This window comes from Ranitomeya imitator, chromosome 8 (genome assembly GCF_032444005.1).
Source record: "Ranitomeya imitator isolate aRanImi1 chromosome 8, aRanImi1.pri, whole genome shotgun sequence".
NCBI lineage: Eukaryota > Metazoa > Chordata > Amphibia > Anura > Dendrobatidae > Ranitomeya > Ranitomeya imitator.
The window spans coordinates 153,795,030-153,812,010 of NC_091289.1; the positions used below are offsets into that span (position 1 = coordinate 153,795,030).

Genomic DNA, 16,981 nt, shown 5'->3' on the forward strand with positions numbered 1-16,981 from the left:
GTGCCATCTATAAAACAGAAGTGGCATTCAGAGAAACCCTCCAACGCCCGGGATGAGAGCACTCCCCTCCCTCCGGAGTGGGCTGTTGCCATGTCACAGTCGGTCTCAAATCTGACTAAAGTCCCACAGTCCCTGGTCCAGGTCCTGGAACAACATCTACATTCGTCTTCTGCCACCAGTGCTCCGAACACCTCTCACGGTGATTCGCACACACTTGACCGCGACCTTCACTGGGACAAATCGGGTATAAAGTAAAGGAAGCTGTGGGCCTCTCTACCTTCTCCTGGAGGCACTCGTCATCCCATGCCCGTCCTCGGAGGCGGCTTTTGGGTCGGATTTGGATTCCCAGTCTCAGGCCGGAGTCACACTACAGCGAGATACGGCCGAGTCTCGCAGGTTAAAACCAAGCTCTGGCTCCGGAGCGGAGCGTGCAGCTCCATGTATTCCTATGTGGCCGCACGCTCCGGAGTGTCGGTGCCAGAGCTTGGTTTTAACCTGCGAGACTCGGCCGCATCTTGCTGTGTGTGACTCCGGCCTTAGTCTGAGTTCGGTACGGACCGGACCTGGAAGATGCAAGATATGCTCAATAGCCTCATCTTGGCAGATTACCAAAATTCTGAACCTAAGGGAGGACGAGGCACCTACTTAGGAGCACTCCGTTACTTTCAAATGGGTAAAATGTCCTTCCCGGAGTTTTCCCTAATCACAGGAAAGTTGTCATGATTATATCTAAACACTGGGAACACCCTGAAAAGGGCTTCCTGGGTAGGAAGACGCTACACAATAAATGGGCAGAATCCCTAATGTGGATCCGCCGGCTTCTCACCTGTCCTCCTAAGACAGCCTTATCTTTACTGATCAGTGCATCGCTTACAGATTCTTCAGACGGGCATATTAAATCCTTGGCTAAGTCAGCCAGATCTGGCAGATCAGATCGCCATGCCGGCATATGTCTCGTGATCACTCCCTTTTGATGTGGCTAGTTTATACGCCATGGCTACCAGCAACATCATTGTTATACATCGCACTCTCTGGCTTCACTGGCTTTGCTTTCCAAGGCTGTAAACCTTTGGATCCAAACTGGGTCAAATATTTTCGGATGCCACAGGCGGGAAAAGCACCTCGCTTTCCCAGTCCAAGTTTAAATGTCCTTTTAATACGAAAATGTTGCTTCATTCTTGAGAGAGATAGCCGCCTCGGCTGCCAGCAACATCGTTGCTATATGCCGCATTCTCTGGCCTCACTGGCTTTGCCTGCCAAAGTTTTAGTCCTTTTGGATCCAGGCTGGATCAAATAATTTCGGATGCCAACGACAGGAAAAGCACCTTGCTTTCCCGGTCCATGTCTAAATGTCCTTTTAATAGGAAAGGTTGCTTCAATCTCGAGAGAGATAGCGACTTTCGGCTACAAAATCGACCTTTCTTGTTCTCCAGGAAAAAGTTTCCTTCTATTTTCGCCCACCAAGACATACATCGCAGGCTCCAGGAGTTCTTCAGGCTGTCTTTTACCTACCACGCACAGGAGTGATCGTACCCGGTTTTCAGGGTTCTACTCTATTCCTTTAGACAGTCCGCTCCCTCCCTTTTTGGACCTCGAGTGGTTTAACTGAGACGTTTGGTTCTGTCTTTTCAGCTATGGTCTGCGATCCAGGAGGGTCTTTATCAGTTCTCGGCCCTTCCTTTCGACCTAGCCTCTGCTCCCAGACTATTCATGTAATGGCAGCGGTCAGGGATATCCTTCTCTTCAAGGGGTTTTTTCATATTTCCCTACTTGAACGATCTTCTGTTCAAGGAGCCGTCCCGCCGAGACTGCAACCAGAGTCTTCAGTTTACTCTAGATATCCTGGTCCATCTCAGCTAGATTATAAATAGTGAAGTTCTCCCTCACCTTTGCTCAGAGCCTGGGTATTCTAGGTATAAGGTTCGACATGACCCAAGCCCGTATCTTTCCAAAGGAGAAAGTTTTCATTACTGTGTCAAGGGTTCCGTACTCTAAAGCGACCAGCTTCTCTCTGATACGGTCATGCATATGCATATGAGTTCTAGGGAAAAGGGATTGTCGCCACGGAAGCCGTTCCTTTTGCCCAGTTCCATGCCCGTCCTCTTCAGTTGGCCCTCTGGTCGTGTCCCCGGATGATCCCGTGCTTCTACCTCTCAAGGTGAGGCAGTCCCTCACCTGGTGGCGTTGTCTGCATCAGTCCTATGAAGGAAGTCCTCCCTTCCTCTCTGGTGGCAGGTCTTCGCCACCGACGCCAGTCTCCTCATTTGGGGAGCTGTTTTTTCTTCGTCACACAGCGCAGGGCCACTGGAATTTCAACCTCCTGGAGATCAGGGCAATTTTCTTTGCTCTTTACCACTGGCATTCTCCCTTTGCGAGCCAGTCGGTCTCCACACAGGCGGAACTCGCAGCAAACCGGTTAAGTTAGAGGTAACAAGAATTCGGCGATGGTCAGAAAGTCACGTTTCTGCCATATCAGCCGTGCACTTTCTGACAGTAGAAAATCTGACAACTGATTTTCTGAGCCATCAGGGTCCCGCTTGGGCAGGTGCTTGCTCAGCTCCCTGAATTCATCCAAATATGCTGAAATGGGGCTCTCCGGATGTCGGTCTCATGGCATCTCGGATAAACCACGAGGTTGCTTGGTTCGTAGCCAGGTCCCGGAACCAGCTACCCACCTATTTAGATTCCCTATTATCATCGTGGTCACAATTCCAACTGCCTTATACTTTTCCGTCTCTCCCCTTGTCTCGAGAGTTGTGAAAAGGATAAAGGAAGAAGGGGTCCCTATATTCCTGATATCTTCGGACTGGCCAAGAGGGGCCTGGTGAACATGTTCCTGGACGTCCCCTGGAAGCTTCCAGGCCGTCCAGATCCTCTCTCTCTCAAGGTTCCCTCTTCCTCCAAAGTTCATAGTCTGAGCTTAACAGCATGGCCGTTGAGGCCATAGTCCTAGGGAGGCTGTTTTTTTCCCATCTGGTCATTTAGGCCATGATTGGGGCCAAGAAACCAGCATCCTGGTGTATCTACTACAAATACTGAAAAGCCTTCTTCTAGTGGAGTATGGACTGGGGTTGGTCCCCATGTCCTTTTCTCTTTTTTTCATTCTCGGTTTTCTTCAAGGTGTGGCCCACCTGGCACCTCCTTATTGTCTTCCATTAGATCCATGGTTTTTTTTATCCTAGTCTTTTACGCGCTGCAGCGCGCCAATGTTGAGTCTGTTCAAGACATCACATTTTTTCTCTTTTCTGCGACAGTTGTCTTCTTAGTTAAATTACGTCTATCAGGAGAGTTTCCCAGTTAGCGGCATTGTCCTGCCGTTCCCCGCCCCTGATTCTATATCAGGACAAGGTAGTTCTCAGGCCTGTTCCTCCCTTTCTACCCGAGGTGGCCTTTTCATTTCTCATTGATAAAGACTTTGCCCTTCCTTCTGTGTCTCTCCGGTCCATCCCCTGAAGACGTCCTCTACAAGCTGGATACCGTCACGGCTCTCCGAGTCTACATTTCAAGGGCTGCTCCCTTTCGCCAATCTGATGCCCTGTTCGTCATCTCTGAAAGTTACCTTAATGGGCTCCTAGCTTCTAATTTCACTATTGACATGAGGTATTCTGCGTTCAGGACAAACAGCCTCTTCCGGCAGTGCAGGCTCTTCCGGGGGTGAAGGCTCACTCTGCTCTGCGGTGGGGGCCTCCTAGGTTTTTCGTTACCAGGTTTTTGCTTCCAGTTTGTAAAACCGCAACCTGGTCATCTTTACCCTCTTTTGCAAGTTTTTTGCGGGGTTCATACCCATGCCTCGTCTGATGCAGGCCTGGGAAGGAAGGTGCTGCAGGCGGCGGTTTTCCACTGACCAACCTGAGCTCATTTATTCCTTGGATCTTCCGGTTTCCCACCCTAGGGACTACTTTGGGACGTCCCATGGGTACCTGTGTCCCCCACTGAAGCGATAAAGAGGGATTTTTGGTACTCACCGTAAAATCTTTCTTGGAGCCTTCATTGGGGGACACAGCACCCTCCCTAACAGTTTGTACCATTATTCGGTCTATGTGCCTTTTTTGTTGGATTGGTACATATGTTGAACTTTTGGATGCTTCTTCTCCTGCATTAACATTAACTGCGGTACTTTGTGCCTGTCAGTGGGTGTATACTACGGAGGAGGAGCTAGTTTCCCTTTTTTTGCATAGTGACAGCCTCCTAGCGACAGCAGCATACACCCATGGTTACCTGTGTCCCCCAATGAAGGCTCCAAGAAAGATATTTTACGGTGAGTACCAAAAATCCCTCTCTTACCTCACAGAAAGCAGCAGCTGTGATCCCACGCTGTCCTTTCTGTATACTGTCTTTCACAGTACACAGCAGGGACAGATTTATGAGATTGTCTCAGCACAGGAAAATAAAATTAACACACCCTAGTGTGGAACTTATTATTATTCCAAGATCTATTGATTAAAATGTGCTTTGTTCATGAGAAAACCCCTTTTAACACTGCAGCCATACAAGTATATTATGGAACTGCTCCAGATCATACAATAGAATACACTTTACAGACCCTAAAATATTTTTTGTTTATAATTATTTTCAGCGTTGAGGTCTGTATGTGACTAGAGTTCATTTGACATGTGTCAATATAATCATTACTGAATATTTGTGTTTACAAATATTTTCTTTCAGTGGCTTTGCTACAAGAAAGAGTAACCATCGCTGAGAATGAGCTAATTAGAAAAGGAGAAATAGAACTGGAATTACAGAACAATATAAAACATGTGGAGGAGCTACAAGAGACACTCACAAAGACTCACCTATCGGTGGAGGAGAAAGACATGATCATACAAGCACTTAGAGAAGAATTAAGGTGAGTCTGTAAACACCTCTAACTGCTTACACTAAATTATGTATTACTAGATGGTGGCCCAATTCTAACGCATCGGGTATTCTAGAATATGCATGTCCACGTAGTATGTTGCCCAGCCACGTAGTATGTTGCCCAGCCACGTAGTATATTGCCCAGCCACGTAGTATATTGCCCAGCCACGTAGTATATTGCCCAGCCACGTAGTATATTGCCCAGCCACGTAGTATATTGCCCAGCCACGTAGTATATTGCCCAGCCACGTAGTATATTGCCCAGCCACGTAGTATATTGCCCAGCCACGTAGTATATTGCCCAGCCACGTAGTATATTGCCCAGCCACGTAGTATATTGCCCAGCCACGTAGTATATTGCCCAGCCACGTAGTATATTGCCCAGCCACGTAGTATACAGCACAGAGCCACGTAGTATATTGCCCAGCGACGTAGTATATCGCCCAGCGACGTAGTATACAGCACAGAGCCACGTAGTATATTGCACAGCGACATAGTATACAGCACAGAGCCATGTAGTATATTGCCCAGCCAGTATGTCACAGGTTAAAAACTAAAAAATAAACATATTCTCCTAATGATCCGAGGGCCCCTTGTAGTTCTAACATACTCATCATTCTCGTCGCTGCTCCTCAGCGTCCTGTCTCTCCGCCTCCTGTGGTCCAGCGGAGCTCCGGCGATAGGCGCGCGGCTGCCACCATCTTGCGTTCCCAGGATGGATTGCGAAATTACCCAGATGACTTAGCGGTCTCGCGAGACCGCTAGGTCTTCTGGGTAATTTCGCAATGCATCGCTGGGAAAGGAAGATGGCGGCAGGCGCGAGCGGCTCAGCGGACAACGGACGGTGAGTATAGCAGGATTTTTGTTTTGTTTTTTATTATTTTTAACATTACTTTTTTTTACTATTGATGCCGCATAGGCAGCATCAATAGTAAAAGGTTGGGGACACACAGGGTTAATAGCAGCGGTAACGGAGTGCGTTACTCGCGCCAGAACGCGGTCCGTTACCACCGGCATTAACCCTGTGTTAGCGGTGACCAGAGGGGAGTATGCGGGCGACAGGCACTGACTGCGGGGAGTAAGGAGCGGCCATTTTCTTCCGAACTGTGCCAGTCAGACAGGCAGCTGGCGAGACCAATCAGCGAATGAATAACCGTGACAGACAGAAGGACAGACAGACAGACGGAAGTGACCCTTAGACAATTATATAGTAGATTATTATACATGATACATATGTACCGTATATACTCGGGTATAAGCCGAGATTTTCAGCCCATTTTTTTTTAGGCTGAAAGTGCCCCTCTAGGCTTATGCTCAAGTCATTGGTGGCGGGGGGATCGGCAGGGGAGGGGAGCGGCGGCTGTCACATACTCACCTGCTCCTGGCGCGGTCCCTGCATGTCTGATGGTCTCCGGGCGCCGGCAGCTCTTTCTTTGTTCAGCAGTCACGTGGTACCACTCATTAAAGTAATGAATATGGACGCATATTCATTACTTTAATGAGTGGTACCACGTGACCGCTGAACATAGTAAGAAGCTGCCAGCTCCCGGAGACCATCTGACAGTTAAACATTTCAAAAACCTGACCTGCACATCCAAACATAGACTAAGTGTGAACAGGTGCTGAACCTAGAGTCGCCAACTCGTATATAGTTAAGTAAATAAGGCAGCACACTGCAGCACTAAAACATGTAAACTTGAAAACACGAAATTGGAACTGCATTACTGCACTAGAAATATGAAAAATGAGAGCGTTTAGCGCATAAAAATGGCCAATTTTCTGTGTACCTGGTAGCTCCTTTACGGCATCTCTCTTATACCAGGTCCTAAACTTGCCTTACCTCGCTGAGAATAAACGTCTCCATCTGAACGGGTACATATGAAACCTCTTCCTAGCATTTTTGGGGCATAATCTATGGAGCATCTTATGGGGCCATAATAAAAATTTATACAGCATTATATGGGTGAAATGTTTCTATGGAGCATCATAAACTGTATGGAGCATTATATGGGGCTCCTGATTCAATATGGATATTCAAAAACACTTAAAGGGAACCTGTCACCCCGAAAATCGTGGGTGAGGTAAGCCCACCGGCATCAGGAGCTTATCTACAGCATTCTGTAAAGCTGTAGATAAGCCCCCGATGTTACCTGAAAAAGGAGAAAAAGACGTTATATTATACTCACCCAGGGGCGGTCCCGCTGCTGGTCAGGTCAGATGGGCGTCTCTGGTCCGCTGCGGCGCCTCCCATCTTCATTACAAGACGTCCTCTTCTGATCTTCAGCGACGGCTCCGGCGCAGGCGTACTTTGCTCTGCCCTGTTGAGGGCAGACAAAGTACTGCAGTGCGCAGGCGCCGGGCCTCTGACCTTTCCGGCGCCTGCGCACTGCAGTACTATCCTATGCCCTCAAGAGGGCAGAGCAAAGTACGCCTGCGCCAGAGCCGTGGCTTAAGATCAGAAGAGGACGTCTTGTAATGAAGATGGGAGGCGCCGCAGCGGACCAGAGACCCATCCGACCAGACCAGCAGCGGGACCGCCCCTGGGTGAGTGTAATATAACGTCTTTTTCTCCTCTTTCAGGTAACATGGGGGGCTTATCTACAGCATTGCAGAATGCTGTAGATAAGTCCCTGATGCCGGTGGACTTACCTCACCCGCGATTTTCGGGGTGACAGGTTCCCTTTAACCTACTGATGTCTCAATTAATTTTACTTTTATTGGTATCTATTTTTATTTTTGAAATTTACCAGTAGCTGCTGCATTTTCCACCCTAGGCTTATACTCGAGTCATTAAGGTGTCCCAGTTTTTTGTGACAAAATAGGGGTCTTGGCTTATACTCGAGTATATACGGTATTAGAAATCAATTTGCAGGCGCCTGGTCCAGCGGCCACGTTAGTATTCCATGGCTGTCAGCCAGGAGCCCTGCAAATCATCTTCTACCTGCCGAAATCCACAACTGCTCTTCAAAGACCTAAAATATAAATATATAACCATGATCCATCCCAGATTTGGGTTACATGCCTTTAATAATACAGGAAAGTAAGATAATGGCACGCTGCTTCTTACTTTATATTTATGGTCGTGCTCATCCAGCAGTTTTTATGCAGTTTCAACTTTATTTCTTTACCCGTACATTTGCAGTATTCAGCTTTTCATCCTAAATCTGCTTGATATATTCTGTATCGCCTCTTCATTTTTTTAAGACATTTAGGGCATTTTCTTATTTTTCAATTTGCAAATCTTGCTGACAATTTTGTGTTTTGCAGTATGCACATTGGTAATGGCTAAGTGCCCTTTTTTTCTTCTGTTTTATTGTAAACTACAGAACATGCAAATCAGAGATGGAAGAAAGAGACCATGAGCTGCTTGACATGGACCAGGCCCTGAAAGACCGGAACTGGGAGCTAAAACAAAGAGCAGCACAAGTTAGTATCAGAAAATACCTTTACGTGTCGTCATCATCTCCTGTAAACTTATATGAAACTACCATCGTGGTTAGAGATGAGCAGATCAATTCGCTGAGGATCAAGTTCCAGTCTAATTTCGGTTTGACTTGAAAGCTGAGATTTGATTTCCGGTATCAGAGAGCAGGCAAACGTCATTTTGTATTGAACCCACCCCAAAATAATATAATTGACTGATTTTCAGCTAGGCCAACCATTTTAAAGACCTAGATAACCCCTTTAAAAGGCAATAATGTGTATCACATGATATGAAGTATAACAGAAGAACAAGTGCTAAAAATCAAAGTGTCCTACAGGTAGCATATATTATAGAGCATTTCTTGTAATTCACCCCACTTTCTTTCTTTTTTTTTTCTACAGCTCACTCAGCTAGACATGAGTATTCGGGAGCACAAAGTAGAGCTGCAACAGAAAATTTCTCAGCTTGAGAGTTCCTTGAAGAAATCTGAATTGGAAACACAAGACCATATTAAACAGGTGAGCTAACGCTATTTTTAAAGGGAACCTGTGACATTGTACATACAGTCCGAACTGTAGACAGGATGGTATAGAGAAGTTGAGCAGAACTACATCAGTTTGTTGGGAAAGATTCAGTATAAGTTGTATTTTATTCATTAAAACCCCAGGTATTTGTATGCATAGAAGTCCAGTGGGCGGTCCTACTCCGTGATTGACAGCTATCTCTGCGTGCACGGTAGTACAAGACTGTCAGTCACTGAAAAGGAAGGATCACTGGATTAGTACATAAAACCACAAGGGATTTCAATTAATAAAATACAAGTTTTACTAAATATTTTCCTTCCAAAATATACAGTTAGGGCCAGAAATATTTGGACAGTGACACAAGTTTTGTTATTTCTCCTTCGCCTCATTGGGGGACACAGGACCATGGGTTATGCTGCTGTCACTAGGAGGCTGACACTAAGCTGAGACAAAAAAAGGTTAGCTCCTCCCCTGCAGTATACACCCTCGTACTGGCTTCCAGATACCCAGTTTAAGCTTAGTGTCCGTAGGAGGCACACTGATTTTTATTTTCACAAATTTTTTCCTTTTAATCTATTCCGGACGAAGGGGGCGACGGGTCCTTTCTAGGTCCGATCTCCCCCGAACCAACAACAGGCGAGCACGGGAGTTTTACCTCTCCGTATCCTCTCCTGCGACGTGGGAGCCACTGCCTGAGCTGACATTTTTTGGGCGACGGTTTCTCCCCTAATAGGGCCCCGATCTCCCCTTTTTTATACAGACGAGCACTGGGTTTTCCTCCAGTATCCTCCTCTGCAGCCAGGCCTTTTTTATGCCGGACATATGCCCTGTCCACCAAGTTCTACCCTCGGCTGTACAGTGGCCCTATCCCCGTGGCGTCCGTGCAGACCACACTGCATCACCAATGTTCTGTGTGACTCAGGTGGTGGACGGTTCCTCTCCACCCCTCTCTCTCAGGGGCTGGTGGATTGAGGCTTCCCATTCCCTGCACCGTCCCAGCCATCCTAAGGTTCCTCTCACCTCCATAGGGTAAGTGTTCCATGGGGGATGGGGGGGTCACAGCGGTCGGAGGGCTCCTCCTCATCTGGCACATTGGCGGGCTGCAGCGCAGTATGGTGGGCCGAGACGTCGGCCTTTTGCGGCCGCGCGCCGGCCCGGGGCCGCAAATTTAGCCCCCGGCTTCGGCCTGGCCGCTGGTCGCTGCCGATAGGCTCCGCCCACTCCTGCGCGTCATCGGCGGCGCCGCCCCCCGGTCCCTGGCGCTTCTCGCAGCCGCCGAGATCTCTCCTCTGATCTCGGCGGCCATCTTGGTCCACACATACACGCCGCAGCTCCAGCTCTGCCGCATCACGGAGGCACAGCGCCCACGTGCAGCTCTAGCTCGGCAGCTCAGTTCTCTGGATTCACAGCTCGGCTCCCCTGGACAGCGGGACACAGGACCGGGGTAAGGAGACATCGTCAGCTTCTCCTCTGCAGCGCCGCCCTCTGCTTCCCAGGCCAGATTATAGCCCCTGTGGTTTTTGTGCATTAGAGTCATGTCGCAGACTAGATCTAAAAAATCCTCTAAGGTGCATACGACCTTTTTTTCTGCGTGTACCACCTGTCAGGCCCCTCTTCCTAGGCCTCAAAGTTCCCCTCTCTGTTCTGCTTGCGATGCCCCATGTGCCCAGGAGCCCTCCACCGCCACCGACTCTGGCGTACCTAGTCCCCCCCCGTGGGTCGCTTCTCTCTCTCAATCCGTGGATTTTTTAGCCAACGCCATCAAATCCATTCAAAATCCTCCCGGGGAACGAGGCAACCCGTTACAGGCGTTAAGAGATCCCTCCATAGCAGGGGAATCGTCGGTCAGCAGGGGCCGCTCTCTCCATAAAGAGGCTCGGTCATCCCGAAAGCGGATCCGCCCTACCTCTCCTGAACGCTCTCCTCACCGTTCAGAATCTGGCAGCTCCCCCTCTCGCTCACCCTCTTTGGGGGCTCACAGCGTTCCCGACTCTGAACATGAGTCCGAGGTATCATTGGACCCGGAGGCTCCGGAGTTCAGAGCTACGGTCGACTCCCTCATTGTAGCAGTCAATCACGCTCTTAAAGTGGAGGATGACGCTAATTCCGCTCCGGAACACGCGGTCTCTTTTACCAGATCCAAACGTTCCCACAAATCCTTTGCCTCTCATCCAGCCTTTCTGGATATAGTCAGGCGTCACAGGGAGCATCCAGATAAGCGGTTTACGGGTAAGAAGAATCTGCTATCAAAGTACCCCTTCTCAGCGGATCTCGTGAAAGACTGGACGGATCCTCCCTTAGTAGATCCGCCGGTCTCGCGCCTAGCTTCTAAAACGCTTCTCTCAGTTCCGGAAGGCGCGTCAATTAAGAGCCCCACCGAACGCCAGATAGACTCGCTAGCTCGTTCGGTGTATGAAGCCTCTGGCTCTTCCCTGTCCCCCTCCTTCGCAGCGGCTTGGGTGTCCAAGGCTATGGTTTCCTGGGCGGATGCTCTAGCGAAATCCATTAACGAACAGGACCTCCCGTCTGATATGGCAGACCTAGCCAAGCAGTTAGCCATGGCTAGCGATTATGTGATGTTCGCATCCCTCGACGCGTCGAATTGCGCAGCTTCCGCGGCTTCCAACGCCATCGCTATCAGAAGGGCTCTTTGGCTCAGAGATTGGCGCGCAGATTCCTCCTCTAAGAAATCTCTGATCTCCCTCCCTTTTCAAAGCGGGCGTCTTTTCGGCGAAAAGCTTGACCAGCTTATTTCCGACGCCACAGGGGGAAAGAGCAAGTTCCTTCCCCAACAGAGGCCCAAGGCGGCCTTCCAACGCCAGCCTTACTTTCGCTTTCGGCCCTTTCGTACCAGCCCAGCCTGGTCCAATCCTACCGGTCTTCCAAGATCGGACCGAGCCGCTCGCACAGACAGAGACGCTCGTCCCTCCTTCAGGCCTATTCCTTCCTGGCGCGGGAAACCGAGACAACCCAGATCCCGAGGGTCCAGACCTCCCAGATTCCCGTCTCAATGACTCGGGAACGACGCCAGTCGATACCTTCAGAGTAGGCGGACGCCTGCTCCTTTTTCAGCAAGCCTGGCTCTCCGTCGTGCACGACGAATGGGTCAGGGATCTGGTATCGTCAGGCTACAAGATAGAGTTCTCCTCTCCTCCCCCAACTCGGTTTTTCCCCTCTCGTCTTCCCAGCTCGGCAGCTCAGTCTCGCGCCCTTCTTTGCGCCATTCACACCCTCCGCCAGAGGGGGGTCGTTGTCCCGGTCCCGGAACACGAGAGGTTCAAAGGTTTCTACTCAAACCTCTTCGTCGTGCCAAAGAAGGACGGAAAAGTGCGGCCCATTTTGGATCTGAAGCTCCTGAACAAGTGCGTAAGAGTCCGGCATTTCAGGATGGAATCGCTCAGATCGGTCATCTCTTCGATGGAAAGAGGGGAATTTCTGGCCTCGATAGACATCAAGGATGCCTATCTTCACATCCCGATTTTCCCGCCTCATCAAAGGTTCCTCCGCTTTGCCATTCGGGAGGACCACTTCCAGTTCACGGCCTTACCCTTCGGTCTCGCCACTGCGCCCAGGGTATTTACCAAGGTCATGGCGGCTGTCATGGCCATTCTTCATTCTCGAGGAGTCGTCGTGTTACCTTACTTAGACGATCTCCTCATAAAGGGCCCGTCTTTTCAAGCCTGCGAGTCAAGCGTCCACATTACCCTGGATTCTCTTTCGCGCCTAGGTTGGTTGATCAACTGGGACAAATCCGCTCCCGTTCCGGCCCGTCGGATCTCCTTTCTGGGAATGATCCTGGACACTTCAAGGGGACTGGTCTTGCTTCCTCGGTCCAAGGCCCTAGCACTTCAGAAGGGAGCCCGAACGCTCTGTCATCCCCGCCCGCGAACCATTCGGTTCGCCATGAAGATTCTGGGAAAGATGGTTGCCACAATCGAAGCAGTTTCTTTTGCTCAACTCCATCTCCGTCCCTTGCAACAGGCTTTGCTGGACAGCTGGGACAGGAGTATCTCATCTCTCGACCGCCCTTGTCCCCTGTCCCCGCGGGTCAGACAATCTCTCGTATGGTGGACCCTGGGCCCATCTCTTCTCCAGGGGAAGTCCTTCCTCCCGATCCGCTGGTTAGTGGTAACTACCGACGCCAGTCTTCTTGGCTGGGGGGCGGTGTTCCTCCACCACTCTGCCCAGGGCCGCTGGACAGTTCGGGAATCCAAACTCCCCATCAACATCCTGGAGATTCGTGCTATCAGACTTGCTCGGAGTCGCTTTCACGCCCTGCTCGCGGGTCACCCAGTACGTGTCCAATCGGACAACGTCACGGCGGTGGCTTACATCAACCACCAGGGGGGTACCCGCAGCAGGGCGGCGATGCAGGAAGTCTCCCTCATCCTTCGTTGGGCCGAAACCAACCATTCCATCATCTCTGCGGTGCACATTCCGGGAGTCGAGAACTGGGCGGCGGACTTCTTGAGCCGCCAGGGCCTTGCCTCGGGGGAGTGGGAACTCCACCCAGAGGTTTTTCACCAGATCTGTCTTCGCTGGGGGACCCCGGACGTGGATCTGATGGCGTCCAGATTGAACGCCAAAGTCCACAACTTCATTGCTCGATCTCGGGATCCCCAGGCCATTGGAGTGGACGCGCTGATCTCTCCGTGGCATCAATTTCAGCTCCCATATGTGTTCCCTCCCCTTCCCTTACTGCCGAAGGTGATCCGAAAGATCAAGACGGAGGGAGTTCCAGTCATCCTGGTCGCCCCAGACTGGCCTCGTCGCGCTTGGTACGCGGAGCTCGTTCAGCTCGTAGCCGACGTTCCCTTGCGGTTGCCAGACCGCCCAGACCTGCTTCGCCAAGGACCGATCTACCATCAGAGCTCAGGGGCCCTACGTTTAACGGCGTGGCTGTTGAAACCTGGATTCTAACTCGTGCCGGTTTCTCTCAGCAGGTCATCCCCACCATGTTAAGTGCTCGCAAGGCGTCTTCCGCCTCCATTTACCACCGCGTATGGAAAACCTTCTTCTCATGGTGCAGGCTCCGGGGTCACCCTCCGCTCGTTTTCTCTATCCCTTGCATCTTGAATTTCCTTCAGTCGGGTCTGGACTCCGGTTTGGCCCTGAGTTCCCTCAAAGGTCAGATCTCAGCGTTATCCGTGCTTTTCCAGCGTAGGATCGCCACCAACCTTCAAGTCAGGACTTTCATCCAGGGAGTCTCCCATGTGGTTCCTCCCTACAGGATGCCGCTAGAGACCTGGGATCTCAACTTGGTCCTCGGGGTTCTTCAGGAACCTCCGTTCGAACCCCTTCAAGACGTTCCGCTCTCTGTCCTCTCTTGGAAGGTTTCCTTCCTGGTAGCGGTGACGTCCATCAGAAGGGTTTCAGAGCTCGCCGCTTTATCCTGCCGGGCTCCTTTCCTTGCCTTTCATCAGGACAAGGTAGTCCTACGTCCTTCTCCGGCATTTCTCCCGAAGGTGGTCTCATCTTTCCACCTCAATGAGGACATCATTCTTCCCTCCTTTTGCCCGCAGCCCAAACATAGGGTCGAGAAGGCCCTCCATACCCTGGACGTGGTAAGGGCCCTCAGGAGGTACATTTCCAGAACGGCTCATTTCAGAAAATCTGACGCCCTTTTCGTGCTCCCGGAAGGTCACAGAAAGGGTTTGGCTGCGTCTAAATCCACGATAGCCAGATGGATCCGATCTGCTATCCAGGAATCCTATCGGGTCAGGGGCAGTCCTATCCCGGCGGGGATTAGAGCTCACTCCACTCGGTCGATGGGTGCTTCCTGGGCCATCCGGCACCAGGCAACAGCGGAGCAGGTTTGCAAGGCCGCAACGTGGTCCAGCCTGCATACTTTCACAAAGCATTACAATGTTCACATTCACTCCTCTGCGGACGCGGCCCTTGGCAGGCGTATCCTGCAGGCGGCCGTTGCGCATTTGTAGTCAGATGGTACACGGAGTTATTTGGTTGTATTGTTTCCCTCCCAGGGACTGCTTTGGGACGTCCCATGGTCCTGTGTCCCCCAATGAGGCGAAGGAGAAATAGGGATTTTTGTGTGTACTCACCGTAAAATCCTTTTCTCCGAGCCACTCATTGGGGGACACAGCACCCACCCTGGTAGCCTTTCGGCTCGTGACCTTGTTTTTTGATCTTGACTGTTTGTTTGACATGTTATATTCTAATGTTACTTGTTATATTGTTAATATCCTACTGCTTTTGCACTAAACTGGGTATCTGGAAGCCAGTACGAGGGTGTATACTGCAGGGGAGGAGCTAACCTTTTTTTGTCTCAGCTTAGTGTCAGCCTCCTAGTGACAGCAGCATAACCCATGGTCCTGTGTCCCCCAATGAGTGGCTCGGAGAAAAGGATTTTACGGTGAGTACACACAAAAATCCCTATTTTAGCTGTTTACAAAAACATGTTCAGAAATAAAATTATATATGTAATATGGGCTGAAAGTGCACACTCCCAGCTGCAATATGATAGTTTCCACATCCAAATCGGAGACAGGGTTTAGGAATCATAGCTCTGTAATGCATAGCGTCCTCTTTTTCAAGGGACCAAAAGTAATTGGACAATGGACTCTAAGGGCTGCAATTAACTCTGAAGGCGTCTCCCTCGTTAACCTGTAATCAATGAAGTAGTTAAAAGGTCAGGGGTGGATTCCAGGTGTGTGGTTTTGCATTTGGAAGCTGTTGCTGTGAGCAGACAACATGCGGTCAAAGGAACTCTCAATTGAGGTGAAGCAGAACATCCTGAGGCTGAAAAAAAAGAAAAAATCCATCAGAGAGATAGCAGACATGCTTGGAGTAGCAAAATCAACAGTTGGGTACATTCTGAGAAAAAAGGAATTGACTGGTGAGCTTGGGAACTCAAAAAGGCCTGGGCGTCCACGGATGACAACAGTGGTGGATGATCGCCGCATACTTAATTTGGTGAAGAAGAACCCGTTCACAACATCAACTGAAGTCCAGAACACTCTCAGTGAAGTAGGTGTATCTGTCTCTAAGTCAACAGTAAAGAGAAGACTCCATGACAGTAAATACAAAGGGTTCACATCTAGATGCAAACCATTCATCAATAACAAAAATAGACATGCCAGAGTTAAATTTGCAGAAAAACACCTCAAGAAGCCAGGTGGAAAAGTATTCTATGGACAGATGAGACAAAGATCAACCTGTACCAGAATGATGGGAAGAAAAAAGTTTGGAGAAGAAAGGGAACGGCACATGATCCAAGGCACACCACATCCTCTGTAAAACATGGTGGAGGCAACGTGATGGCATGGGCATGCATGGCTTTCAATGGCACTGGGTCACTTGTGTTTATTGATGACATAAGAGCAGACAAGAGTAGCCGGATGAATTCTGAAGTGTACCGGGATATACTTTCAGCCCAGATTCAGCCAAATGCTGCAAAGTTGATTGGACGGCGCTTCATAGTACAGATGGACAATGACCTCAAGCATACAGCCAAAGCTACCCAGGAGTTCATGAGTGCCAAAAAGTGGAACATTCTGCAATGGCCAAGTCAATCTCCAGATCTAAACCCAATTGAGCATGCATTTCACTTGCTGAAATCCAGACTTAAGACGGAAAGACCCACAAACAAGCAAGACCTGAAGGCTGCGGCTGTAAAGGCCTGGCAAAGCATTAAGAAGGAGGAAACCCAGCGTTTGGTGATGTCCATGGGTTCCAGACTTAAGGCAGTGATTGCCTCCAAAGGATTTGCGACAAAATATTGAAAATAAAAATATTTTGTTTGGGTTATGTTTATTTGTCCAATTACTTTTGACCTCCTAAAATGTGGAGTGTTTGTAAAGAAATGTGTACAATTCCTACATTTTCTATCAGATATTTTTGTTCAACCCTTCAAATTAAACGTTACAATCTGCATTTGAATTCTGTTGTAGAGGTTTCATTTCAAATCCAATGTGGTGGCATGCAGAGCCCAACTCGCGAAAATTGTGTCACTGTCCAAATATTTCTGGCCCTAACTGTATATCAATCTGAACAGATTCTTCCAGCTCTTAACTGGGCTTTCAGGTTCTTGTAAAAACTGACCTTTAAGGGATTGCCCAGGTTTATCACAAAAGTCTGCAGTCACTCACTTCAACTATATCAATAGTAAAAGAATAAAAACTGAAAATGTAGGCCCCTTAAAAAATAGTGAGGAAAG

General features: G+C 49.5%; 1 protein-coding gene across 2 annotated transcripts in view; it reads left to right on the forward strand.

Moving 5' to 3' along the window:
• CCDC18 (coiled-coil domain containing 18) overlaps window positions 1-16,981 on the forward strand; it is an 82,131-nt gene that overhangs the window by 53,567 nt on the left and 11,583 nt on the right. For both annotated transcript variants that reach the window (XM_069737590.1, XM_069737591.1), the window contains exons 20-22: window positions 4,666-4,846; window positions 8,184-8,283; window positions 8,683-8,799. In XM_069737590.1, the coding sequence (XP_069593691.1) occupies window positions 4,666-4,846; window positions 8,184-8,283; window positions 8,683-8,799 (398 nt within the window). The remainder of the gene's footprint in view (window positions 1-4,665; window positions 4,847-8,183; window positions 8,284-8,682; window positions 8,800-16,981) is intronic.